At 44.7% G+C, this 12,252-nt stretch overlaps 1 protein-coding gene across 2 annotated transcripts in view; it reads right to left on the reverse strand.

Annotated features, from left to right (window-relative positions):
* The window catches only part of ABL1 (ABL proto-oncogene 1, non-receptor tyrosine kinase), a 128,415-nt gene that overhangs the window by 19,492 nt on the left and 96,671 nt on the right, over positions 1–12,252 (reverse strand). For both annotated transcript variants that reach the window (XM_036260951.1, XM_036260952.1), the window contains exons 2-4: positions 11,242–11,415; positions 10,378–10,673; positions 3,329–3,601 (exon numbers count right to left, since the gene is read on the reverse strand). In XM_036260951.1, coding sequence (XP_036116844.1) covers positions 3,329–3,601; positions 10,378–10,673; positions 11,242–11,415 — 743 coding nt within the window. The remainder of the gene's footprint in view (positions 1–3,328; positions 3,602–10,377; positions 10,674–11,241; positions 11,416–12,252) is intronic.

The raw sequence follows: 12,252 nt of genomic DNA on the forward strand, positions 1-12,252 counted from the left end.
CACAGAGGCTCTAAGCCAATGACCATCTGGGCTAGAGCTTCAAGGGTTTTGTAAGGAGCCCTTAAGAGAAAGGCAGACCATGGCTATAGCCTGTGAGGGAAGTGAATAGGGGAGAGGGGAAAAAGTGATTTTTAAGATGTATAACTGTGGTTTATATATATTTTTCATGGTATATGAGAAATAAGAACCTGAGTGACAAAACAGTAATAACTGGGATCATAATTTGGAGCCGAAAGTCTGGGTTTATAGCCTGGCTCTGCCATTCCTGGTGTACAACTCTAGGCCAGTTACTTAACCTTCCTCTGCTTTTCTCAACCTTGAAATGGTGGTAACAGTACTACCCTTCTCTGCAAGTTGTGAGGTTTAACTAAGATGCTACAAGCAAGGCACTTAGAACTCTGCCCACATGGTAAGAGCTCAATGAATATCAGCCATTACTGTCACTTTGGAGCCCACTCAAAGCTCCCTACTTCTGCAGTGGAGACAAATGCTCAAAGTTTTGATATTAACCTTATCTGATAAGTGGGGAACATAGAGATGTTTTTTGTGCAGGGTGAGGGGGAAGAAGAGATTATTAAAAAAAAATTTTTTTTTTCTTTATTGACTTTAGAGAGAGGAAAGGAGAAGGAGAGAGATAGAAACATCAATGACAGAGAACATCGACTGGCCGCCTCCTGCACACCCCTCACTGGGGGATCAGGCCCACAACTTGGGTATGTGCCCTGACTGGGAATCGAACTGGTGACCTCTTGGTGCAGGGGTTGATGCTCACCCACTGATCCACACCGGCCAGGCGGGGATCATTTATTTTGTAGTTACTTAATACCATGTTTGAGGATAACATCCCTCTAGAAGATGATGCATTTTCCTTTCCCTAAATGGCTACCACTTGGGGTGACTACTCACAGAACTCCATGCAACTAGATCCCATAACTTGGGACCATAAGTTAATAAGGCTGTTGAGGGAAATCATTAAAAGCATATAATGAAGTTTAAAAATAAATCATTAGAGAAGTATATTCTAAAACCACCCACTTCCAGACAATTCTAATTTACTGGTATAAGAATCCACCAGCACCGCCAAGTTCCAGGAGGTCCCTACTCTGAAATTCCCTTTAGTTATTCAGAAACACCATCACAGCTTCAGCTACTGGGTCGGGTTTTCTTCACATTTCAAGTTGTACAAGCTCTACCTCTTCTTGAAGTTTTCAAATAAGTCTTGCCTGGATTGAAACCTAATGTATTTTGTACTTTTATGCTTCCTTGTTTCATTTGGCAAATGTGTTGGTCGAGGCCTGGGTCTCTGGGCGGGTCCTCAACTGTGCACCAAATGGAGGTGCTGCAGCACAAGCACACGCCCCTCCCTGGACTCCCTGGTCTGTGAAGAGGGGCAGATTTCGTTCTTTCTAGGGCTCACCGAGGTAGTCACCCTGTGAAACGCAAATCCTATCTGTCGGCATATTCCTGCGCATCCAGCCCTTCACTGGAACCCACTGCCTCCAGGACAACAGCCCAGCTCCTAGCCGGGTCAAGCCCTGCGTTGTTGCACCCTCTCTGTCCTCTACCTCTCTCCTGGCCTTCGTTCCCCTGGCCAACTCTCGCTCCCCCACTTCAGCCCTTGCTCCTGACTCCCTTCCTGCTCTCTCCCTACCAAGCAGAGCTCACCAGCCCCTCCCTTCATTCCTGTGAAGTGACATAGTGCCACGCTCGTGCCTGATGTGGCCCTTTTCAACTGCACTACAATTACTGTTATACTTGCCCATTTCTCCTACTAACTAGATGGTCTACTACTAACTAGACTATTCTAATTACTTAGATTAGCCTGAAGTGAAGAACTCTAATTCATTTTCACAATCCCAGTGTTAAGCCCAGGGTCTGGCAAACAGAAGTGAGGAACTCAACAAATACTTACTAAATTGTATTAATATTTTTAGTGACTTTTTGGATAGAGAGGAGGGAAGAGGGGGAAGAGAGACAGAAACACTGATGAGAGAGAAACATGGATCAGCTGCCCCCTGCACACCCCATACTGGGGATCAAGCCCACAACCTGGGCATATGCCCTGACCAGGAATCAAACTGGCAACCTCTCAGTGCATGGGACAACACTCAACCCACTGAGCCACACCAGCCAGGCAAAATTAAATTAAAACAAAAATCCCATCTGGAAAATACCCAGGAGTCCTCAAGGTGGCCCCAAGCCATGCCCCAAGGACAGAGCTAAGGGGACACATTTAGTATAGTGCCAGGAAGCCTCCTTTGGTTGCTAGGACTAAAGAATATGATCTTTTCTCCAAAGTGTACTTTACATTAGCCAGAAATCGTAATTTCCGCTTTACTGCACCTCTAAGTGAAGCATCAGAGAAGTGACCAAGTCCCTAAAAGATGAGCGTTTTGGCTGCATGGGTCTCACTACGTGAACCTGACTGGCTTTCGAGAAGCATACACAGGTCTGCTTTTCCAGCATTGGATGTTTCGGTTCTTCTTCTTTAGCTACAAAAAGGGGCTCACTCTCAACTGCGCACACGTTCGCAGAGTCAGTTCACTTAAAACAAGTGAAAATAATGCAGGTCAACACTAGGGGACACTCTTGCCATAGGTAAGGCACAGATCACACTGGGAAGAAGGCTGCAAATGAAAACTGTTCCCTCGGCATCTAAGGGTTTCTAAGAACTTAAGAGAAGCAAACCGCGTGGAAACTCCAAACATTATGCACTAGTTGAGAGGATGGAAGTTATCGATAACAAGAAAAAAGGGGGGAGGGTAGCTGATCTGGGTTAGTAAGAAGCCTTAATTAATGTTTCCTTAATTCCAGAAGTATGACACACAATAAAGAGAACAGGAACATGCTAGGAAATAAACAGCACTTGCCTTTCAAATCTGCCAACAAAACTCCACAGAAATGTCAAGCGAATACTGGTTAAATCTCCTTTCAAAACTTAAGATTTTTATTTCACTTCTTCCTTCCCTTCACTCTCAGTAGGAAGTGATTCAAACGCCACACATACAGAACGGAAACTCACGACTTTAAAAGGCTTTTGCCATAGAATGAAAAACTTCTCCAAATGACTAATCTTTTTACACCCAAAACCACAGCACTTCTCCGTTCTTGCCATATGTGGAAACACACAGAGATTGAGAATGACTCGACATACAAAGAAACAGACGACAAGAGACTGAACAGTCAACCCCTCGGACCTGTGTGCAGAAGGCAGGCTGCCTGGCAAGGGGCATCCTGCACAGCAGCAGACAGCGAACCGCATCTCACTGAGGCATCGAGAGCAGAGGAGGCTGTAAGCAGACGCCCGACAGGGTGGTCCCGGGCCTACCTTCAAGGTCTTCACGGCCACCGTCAGGCTGTATTTCTTCCACACGCCTTCGTACACCTCCCCGTACTGGCCTCCTCCCAGCTTGTGCTTCATGGTGATGTCCGTGCGCTCCATCTCCCACTTGTCGTAGTTGGGGGACACACCGTAGACAGTGGGCTTGTTGCGCTTGGGGGCTGGATAATGGAGAGTGGTGATGAGCCCGTCTGCCACAGTTGAGTGATGATGAACCAACTCGGCCAAAGTGTTGAAGCGGCTCTCTGAGGAGACGTAGAGCTGAGGAAAACCGGAACAGCCTTCAGCCCACAGAGCAAATGCAAACTCAATTCCAATAAACCAGCTTTGCCAGGCCTTAATTTAATGCATAGCAAAACCTCAGATAAACAGCTCTCCACAGAGAACGAAGTGCTACACATGCTATAATGTACTTGCTAAAGTAGAAAGATGCAATAAAATGCCCCAGGGCCTTTGCATCTGCTGCTTCCCTGGACTAAAATTCTCCACTTACCTAATCCTCACATGCCTGGTTCCCTCTTACCATCCTGAGCCCAGTGTAAATTTCCTTGAAGTCTTCCCTGAACACCCAATCTAAAGTCATCACCTAGCACTAGTCATATCACCTGTCTTACTTCTCTGCACCATACTTACCATTAACTGATAACTCCATTTTTTCAGCTTTTCATTGTCTGTCTCCACCTACTAGAATGTCAGCTATATGAGAGCAAAGCCCTAAACTATCCATTTTTATCCTGTATCCTAATGTTGAGAACAAGAAGTGAGCACATAATAGTTGTTCATTACAGTAGTGAAGAATAGAACTTAAAAAGTATTGCTGATTGGAAAAAAAATTTTTTTGTCTTATGGTACGTGCTCCTAGCAGGAACCGAACCTGGGACCTCTCTGGTCTGCAGGTCGACACTCAACCGCTGAGCCAAAGTGGCCAGGGCGAAAAAAATTTTTTTTTGTGTTAATCCTCACCTGAGTATATTTTCCCACTGATCTTTAGAGAGAGTGGAAGGGAGAGAGTGGGAGAGAGGAAGGAGCGAGAGAGAGAGAGAGATATCAACTGGTTGCCTCCCGAATGACCCGACCCAGGCTGGGGATCAAACTTGTAACCCAGGTATGTGCCCTTGACCTGAATCAAATCTGTGACCTTTTGGTCCATGGGATAACGCTCTAATCCCTGAGCCAAACTGGCCAGTGCAGAAAATTAAAAAAAAAAAAAAAAAAATTATACTTACAAAAACCAATCATCACCTATAATTATATAATTATCTAGAACCAAACAATGATCTGAGATGAAAATTACTAAACAAAGCATAAATGGTCCTTCTCACTCCTGCTTCCTCGATTCAGGCCGAGTAGGAAGCTCGGACCCAGGACCTGCAAGGCCCAGCAGCAGGCCACGCGGCGCACTCTCGGAGAACAGCGCCCCCCTGCAGGGCTGGAGGCCCACAGGCTTTCCCACACAGGGAGGTCAGAAGGTTTTTGGACATAAGTGCACGAGTCTCTCTCTGAGGTGGACTGTAGTGAGCACCTGTGCAGGGAACCCTCCACGAGAAGTTCTCATCTAGACACAATAGAGGGGAGGGGGAGGCAAAGGAAGGTGACGGCTGTCTTTTTTCTTTTGTTTGTTTCAGTGATGTGGTGAGGGAATCAATTCCACATGAAGATTCTCACAGAACAAGTAGGCACCAGGCACATAACTGAAACCACAATCCTGAAGAAGGTAGAAAGAATACTCAAAATCTCAACTAGGTGTTCATAAGATTTGCTCCAATTGCAAAGGCGAAGGAGATATACAGACCTGGAAGTGATGATGCTGGGATGGGAGGGAGAAAGAGGAGCAGACCAATCAGCTGTTACTGTAATACCTCATTTAAAAAAGGGGGGAAGAAAAAGCCTAAAACACACATGGCAGGGCCAAGGCCTTGCTGCTGGTTATGGCAGGCTCCATTACTTTCTATATGCTGTGATAGCAGATAATTCAATATTTTTAAAAAAGGAAATAATAACAAATATACAAGTTGATCCCTTCTATAATCCTCAACAGGGTAAATAAGATTCATTAACAAGATTTTTTTTTTTTTTTTTTTGCTGCTTGGGGAAAGGACAAAAATGAATTGTTAAAACTCAGGCAAGCCAGTGGCAAACTATGGCAGGACCTTTGAGTGTGGGGAGGAGGCCCCCCAGAAAGCCCCACTTTTATGCCTGAGAGCACCAAGGAGAAACCTCAAAGTGAGCCGCACAAGGGACAGGCTGTGCGACACGCTCGGGCGCCTGAACACATGCAGTGTTGGCGGGTTGGGAGCCCAGTCAGACTGCTGAGTCTGCCCTTAGCATGCGCAGAACCCTTGTCAGGGTTAGTCCCGACACAAGTGCACTTCACAAAGACCAAGTGGGCCGTGGGGACAGCTCTTCCACCTCCCTCTGGAAAAGTCTGCCAGTGTCCAAATACTTCACTTTAGGTTGTGATGCTCCAGTACTCTTCTCTTGGGTTAGCTCAGGGGACAGTGCCCTCCCTACAAGGAGTGCTGAGGAGAGAGAGCCATTCCAGGAAGGCACTCCCTGGGGTCAGAGTGCTGCCGGAAATCACTGGCACCGCACAGGCAGGCCACCTGGGAGCAAGGCTCATTACCTGTCTCTCCGCCTCCACTTGAAGGAGCGCTTCCCAGCCTGGAGGTCATGTCCCTTCAATCACACAGAAGGCTAATGGCTCCCTAAGCCCTAGTTTATGTAGAATTTGTTCTTGGTCTCATTTGATTCCTTCATAGGCCCCTTGGTTAGACATTTCAGAGTTATGGGAGATTTCAATGAATGGGCAAACTTCACTCTTTTCAATAATTAAGTTTACAACCCTAGGACTCAGTTCATCTTTCAACATAAAATTTATATACTGACACTAAGTATTAAAATTACTCTCCCTTAAATGCACTGCACAGCCATCTTCTAACAGTCAAGAACGGATGGCATCCTGATTAGTTCTCATTCCTGAGCAGCTTCTGCTGGTGAACCAGCTAATCTCCATCAGGAATGCGTGGCACGCTCAGAGAAGAAAGTGAGATTAGCATTATGAATGGCATGTCATTATGCTATGCAGCCGGTCACATCAACGCTCTGGGTGCTCAGCCAGGACTGTTCCTCTTCCTGATCACGCAGGAACCCGAAAGACAGGACTTGTCAAAGGAACTCAACACTCAGACTTATCAGAGCTCAGACTGTGTACCCTTTAGCTGCCTGAGACCCTGGAGCCCCACCTTGGATGTACTGCTTACAGGCTCTCGGCCAGGAGCGCCATCCCCCGAGAGCACCTCGCACACCAGCAGCAAGGCAGCACTTAATAATTTAGCAGTGTTTACTAATGCTCCCAGTCTCCTCTGGAAGGGAAGGTCAGCCAGGTTCTAGCAGGCTTTTCACTGGGATGCTTGTACCTCGGAGCCACTGTCCTAGTGTGTAAATCTTAAAATTTTAGAAATTACACAGATGGCCCATCCTGCCACCTCTGCTAAAGCTTAAATCCAAATTCCACTCCTGTCAACCCGAACCTGCCACTTCAGCAGACTGAGAGAAGAAATGTCACCTGGACACCTCTTAGAAGAAAAGAAGAGACTCCATCAAGGGCTATAAGAAATTGTGGAACTTGACAGGGGCACCTCACAGAAGTGAAGTGAAGTGTAGATGTAACGAGAAGAACTAAGAACGATTTGGCAGGGGGTGGTAGATGAAAATCAGTCTTTAATTCAGCTATGTTGGCAGAAGATCGCAAATTTTGAGAAAGCGTGGAAGAATGACATCGCCATCCCAGGGTATCTGAAGAGTTTTAAGTTGTCAAGACTCTTAGGAAGCAGCAGTGCTCAGTCTGGTGTGGCTCTTTCGAGTCAAGCTCTAACCCCAAGTCTGGGCCCTGGGCCCCGAGCTGTGGCCCCAGCTGCCTGGCTACCACTGCTGCTGAAGCTCAGAACATGCAGGGAGACGGAAACCAGAGCCAAGGGGTGGAGACAGTAAGAAACCCTTTGGGGTCTCATAGAAGAATCTTTGAAATTCAGTTGTTTTCTAAAGATCAGCTAATTTGAAACTAAGAATTAAACTTAATCAACCTCAGCCTGGCCCTCCTACCAACCTTACATTTTCTTCTCAGAAATCCAAAAAGGACTGCATCAAAGCTCTGCCATGAGCGGCTTTGTCAGTGCCAAGCCACACTGTCTCATGTGTCCCTGTGACACCTCCCCATGCGGTGCCATTGCATTCAGTCCAGGAACAGGACCCCACCCACACAGCCCCTGAAGTGTGGCCCTCATCGACAGGAGCCTCCACAGATGGTATGCCCAATGACCCTGTGGGCCTAGAAGTCTCCAGGTGCTTAAACAGCTGAAAGGGGGAGGGGTCTCCATCAGGGAGGGAGAAGGGCAAGAGGCCCAGGACACTTTGATTAGCTGCCGGTGGTGGACAGTGCCTGATCAAATGAGTTTCCTGTGCTCCACCTGGAGTGAAAGGAAGGAACCCCTGGCACACACCAGCTTTTAGACTGAGGGGTTTGTCTTCATTGGCTGACTCTCAAATTCTGCAAATCATTCATCCTACACGTAGGCCCTGCTCTCTCCCTTTGAGCTGTCAAACTAGATCGTGCCTACCTGCATCTGTCTGCAAGGATGCTGATTAAACAACTCCAGGGAAAAGAGACCACCACCTGATTCAATACAAACCTCAACTGATGACCGCTGGGCAGCATGGCTTGCCTTGGATCAGCAGCACAGATGGGAAGCAATGTGTCAGCTACAGGAAATCACCTCCTTCAGGTGCACTCTAATGTTCTAATGCATTAAAAAAGGCCCCCTTGTGGTCTGAAGGCAAGGTTTCAAAGGGCCCACTGCCCTGGAATACATCCTGCAGAATGGAAGGATCTAGCTCCGCATCTGGGATAAGACCCGAAAAGCAAGCCGAGGAGGCTGATCTCTAGTCACATAAACCACAGACTATGCTGTCTGCTGGACAAATCACAGTGCTGGTACAAAGATACCTGCCATGATGGCAAGCACAAGACTTTGGTCAAAAGACTCTAACACATGCAAAAAAAACAGATGAGAACATCAAATCTATATATATTTTATATGCATTTGTATGGATGGTACAAATGAACAGGAGGATAGGCATAAAAATACTGAAAAGATTAAGAACAGGGGACAAACCCTACCAGATATTAGAACATTATAAAGCCATTACAAATTAAAAGTCTGATATTGGCATACATACATAGACCAATGGAACAGGAGAGAGAGATCAACAGACCTAAATACCTATGTAAACTTGGTATATTTCAAATATGAAAGAAAAGATGAATTTAGTAAATGGCACAGGGATCACTCAAAATACAACAGATGCATATGAATCCTAACAAGATACCAGCTTTACCAACCAGTGAGAGATGTTTGCACAAGTCTGATAACAGGCTGCTGAGGGAGAGGAAACATGCACTCTCATAGACTGCTGGTAAGAAAACACATGTGTACAATTTCCACAGAAGGTAACTGGGTGATAACTACACTAATTTAAATACACTAAATCTTCCATCAGCTCTAGCAACTTACCTTGCATATCCTTCACTGTACACAAATAAGCATGTGCACTACATTTCCAAACTGCAGGGCATGACCCACCAAGGGGTCTATGAAGGCTATTTAGTGGATTATGATCAGAATTTTTTTAAAAAATGAAACAGAACAGAATACAAAATATCAGATTGCATTACCTATAGTAGAAGCATGATTTCACGAACCTTTTGTTACTAATATGAGTATTGGGTGGTGATGTAAAATGATTTTTTTTATAGCAGGCCAAGATATTTTTTAAGTTTTGAAAGCCATGTGAGAAGAGCACAGTTTATAAACAGCGTAAGATTGGAAACAGCCTAAACGTCCACCAGCAGGGACTGCTTAAATAAAGGATGATCCGTCCACCCTAGGCATCATTAAGAAGGGTGAGGCAGCTTTAAATGTGCCGCCATAAACAGTGTCCAAAATATATTATCAGGTGGGAAAAGCAAGAGGCAGAACAGTGTGCGGTTCGAATCGTGGGTTTTTAAAAATGCAAACATATGCACATCAGGAAACTCTGGAAGAAACTGGTTAAAGAGGTTGGCTCTGGGCAGGGCACTAAATTAGGAGACAGAATTACTTTTCACTGGTTCATGTTTTCAAACTATGTGCATGCACTACATACTATCAAAGAACCCATGCACCGTCTGGACCCACCCCCTCCACCTATCCACATACCCTCAAGAACAGTGCAGTGCAGCAGAATGGACAGTGGGATCGCAGCCAATTACTCAATATGTAATCTTGGGCAAGAAATGTCATCCCTCTGAACATCCATTCCTTAATGCCTAAATGCAGATTACAGCAATGTCCATCCTTAAGACTGGCCGAGGTGAAGTTTAAATGAGATGAAGATGGAAAAATGCCCAGCACACAGTAGGAACTCAGTAAATGTTCACTACCTTTATATGAAGATCACAAAATCATACACTATATCAACTTCTGTACAAACTACAGTTTGGGTCTGGAAATCTACGGTATAAAGGGATCCCATTTTGTATCCATAGGAAGAGGGCCATGTACCAGACTTATTTGGGGAGGTGCTATTAAGGTGGCTTCTCACTTCTATCATCTTTGTCTGAACTTTTCTCAATGAGGATAAATTATTATCGTGAAAGTTTTTTTTGTTTTTTTTTTTTAAAGAAGAGTCTTAATGTAAGAGTAATGTATAAAACCCAACAGGTACTCCATTTATCTTATGAAACTGCTAACAACAAAAGTCCAGCAGGACAATTAGAGATCCACACCAGCCCTTATAATACCATGTGACTGGTACTCAAAGGAGGGTCTTTCATAAGGCTAATAAATTGATGCCCGTTGTTTAGTTGAAAGCTTCTTCAAACATCTTGGTTTGAGCTTTGTGGTAATGACTTATCAACCCAGGAGTAGGACCTCTGGGTTCTCCTGGTCAAAGACTACCCCTCTTATCCATTCATCAGCTCCCCCCCCCGGGGTCCCTACCTTGCCATCAGACGCAGTGTTGATCCTGTAGTGGTACACCCTCCCTTCATATCTCAGTGAGATGGACCTCTGCCCGGGGCTGCTCTCGCTCTCCCGCACCAGAAAGCTGCCGTTGATCCCGCTGCTCAGCAGGTATTCAGCAGCATTGCGGGACACAGGCCCGTGGTACCAGGAATGTTTCTCCAGACTGTTGACGGGTGTGATGTAGTTGCTTGGGACCCACCCTTGGCCATTTTTGGTTTGGGCTTCACACCATTCCCCATTGTGATTGTAGCCTAAGACCCGGAGCTTTTCACCTTAAAAGAAAAGAACCAAATCAGACACATCAGCTTCAAGGGCTAATTCACTCATTCTCACTTACTCTTGTATGATTGCTAAAAATCTCCAAATTCCTAAATACCTACTTAATTTTAACAAGTCCACATAGATGTATGCATTTTAAGTGTATACGAGTACATTTTATATAAAATTTCCTGTTTGTACTGAAAACAGAGATACATATATAGCTTCAGTTTTTATAAATCTGTTATGTTTTATTTATTCAAGTGTTCTGTTCCTAATACAAGGAAGCTTTTTAGGGAAAAAATATTTTTTCTTAAAAAAAAAAAAGTGTTTTCTGTGTTTGGTCCCGGTGTCTTTTTCAGTATAAAATAAGGAAAGTTCTGTTTCTGCAAAGGACTACTATACAGAAACTCTTCGCAAGAAAAGTGATCCTCTTATAAAGATGCTGTTATTTTTTTAATATCTGTGCATTCCAAACTTTAAATCTGCTCTTTTAATCAGCAAAGGAGTGAACAATCAAGCCACAGTCCCCCCCAATTTCTGGCTCTTACAACTATCACCTGCTGCCCACAGTCCTTTTACCTTTAGTTATACTTAGCGTGTTATCCCCACTGGCCACAAAATCATACAGTGCAACGAAAAGGTTGGGATCATTTTCACTGGGACCAGCGAGAAGGTTTTCCTTGGAGTTCCAACGAGCTGCTTCGCTCAGACCTTGGGACTCGAAGTCAGATGCTACTGGCCTTTGGAGGGCTTCTGGAAGAGAAATAGAGGGGAAAAAAAGAAGAATTAGGGAAAAAAACTTAATTTTATCCTCAGGAGTAAAAAGTTTGTATTTCCAACATTACGCACTCCTGATTTATTTTGTTTCTTTCTTTTTTTTTTTTTATCCTCACCCGAGGACATTTTTCCATTTTTTGTTCAGGTAGAGTGGGAAGGAGAGAGAAACAGAGAGAGAGAGAGAAACATCGATGCGAAAGGAACACATCGAGTGGCTGCCACCCGCACAATCGACCAGGGCCGGGGACAAACTGCAACCGAGGTACGCGCCCTTAGCGGGAACCGAACCCGGGTCTCTCAGGACCGCAGGCCGACGCTCTAACCGCTGAGCCAAACCGGCCAGGGCTATTTTGTTTCTTAACACCTGTGCACATTATAGATCAAGAAGAAAGGTGGTACAGAAAATGGGACTCTTCTCTTCCCAAATCTTGTGAAAAACACTAAGTATCTGCATCCCAAGATGGTGTTCCCAAATAGGTCAAGCCATTTAAATTCATTAATTCAAAATTAATTCAGTTAGAAATGGAAATAGTCTATCCTCATAAGTCCGCCACTGCTTTTATGTTATAATATGGAGGGAAAATTTCTTGCTTTAAAACATTTTTAAATGTATCAAAGTTAACATATGCACATAATTTAAAAATCAGATATTACGTACAGAAAGGCTTATAATGAAAGACAAACGTTTTCCACCCCCTCTCCTCTATACCTCGAAGCAACAGCTCTTTTTTTGGTGATCCTTTCCATCTCTGAACATAAGCTTTACCACTATATCCTGCACCCCTACCTGCACTATCCTCTGCTGGTTACCTT

This window comes from Molossus molossus, unplaced genomic scaffold (genome assembly GCF_014108415.1).
Source record: "Molossus molossus isolate mMolMol1 unplaced genomic scaffold, mMolMol1.p scaffold_m16_p_14, whole genome shotgun sequence".
Classification (NCBI taxonomy): Eukaryota; Metazoa; Chordata; class Mammalia; order Chiroptera; family Molossidae; genus Molossus; species Molossus molossus.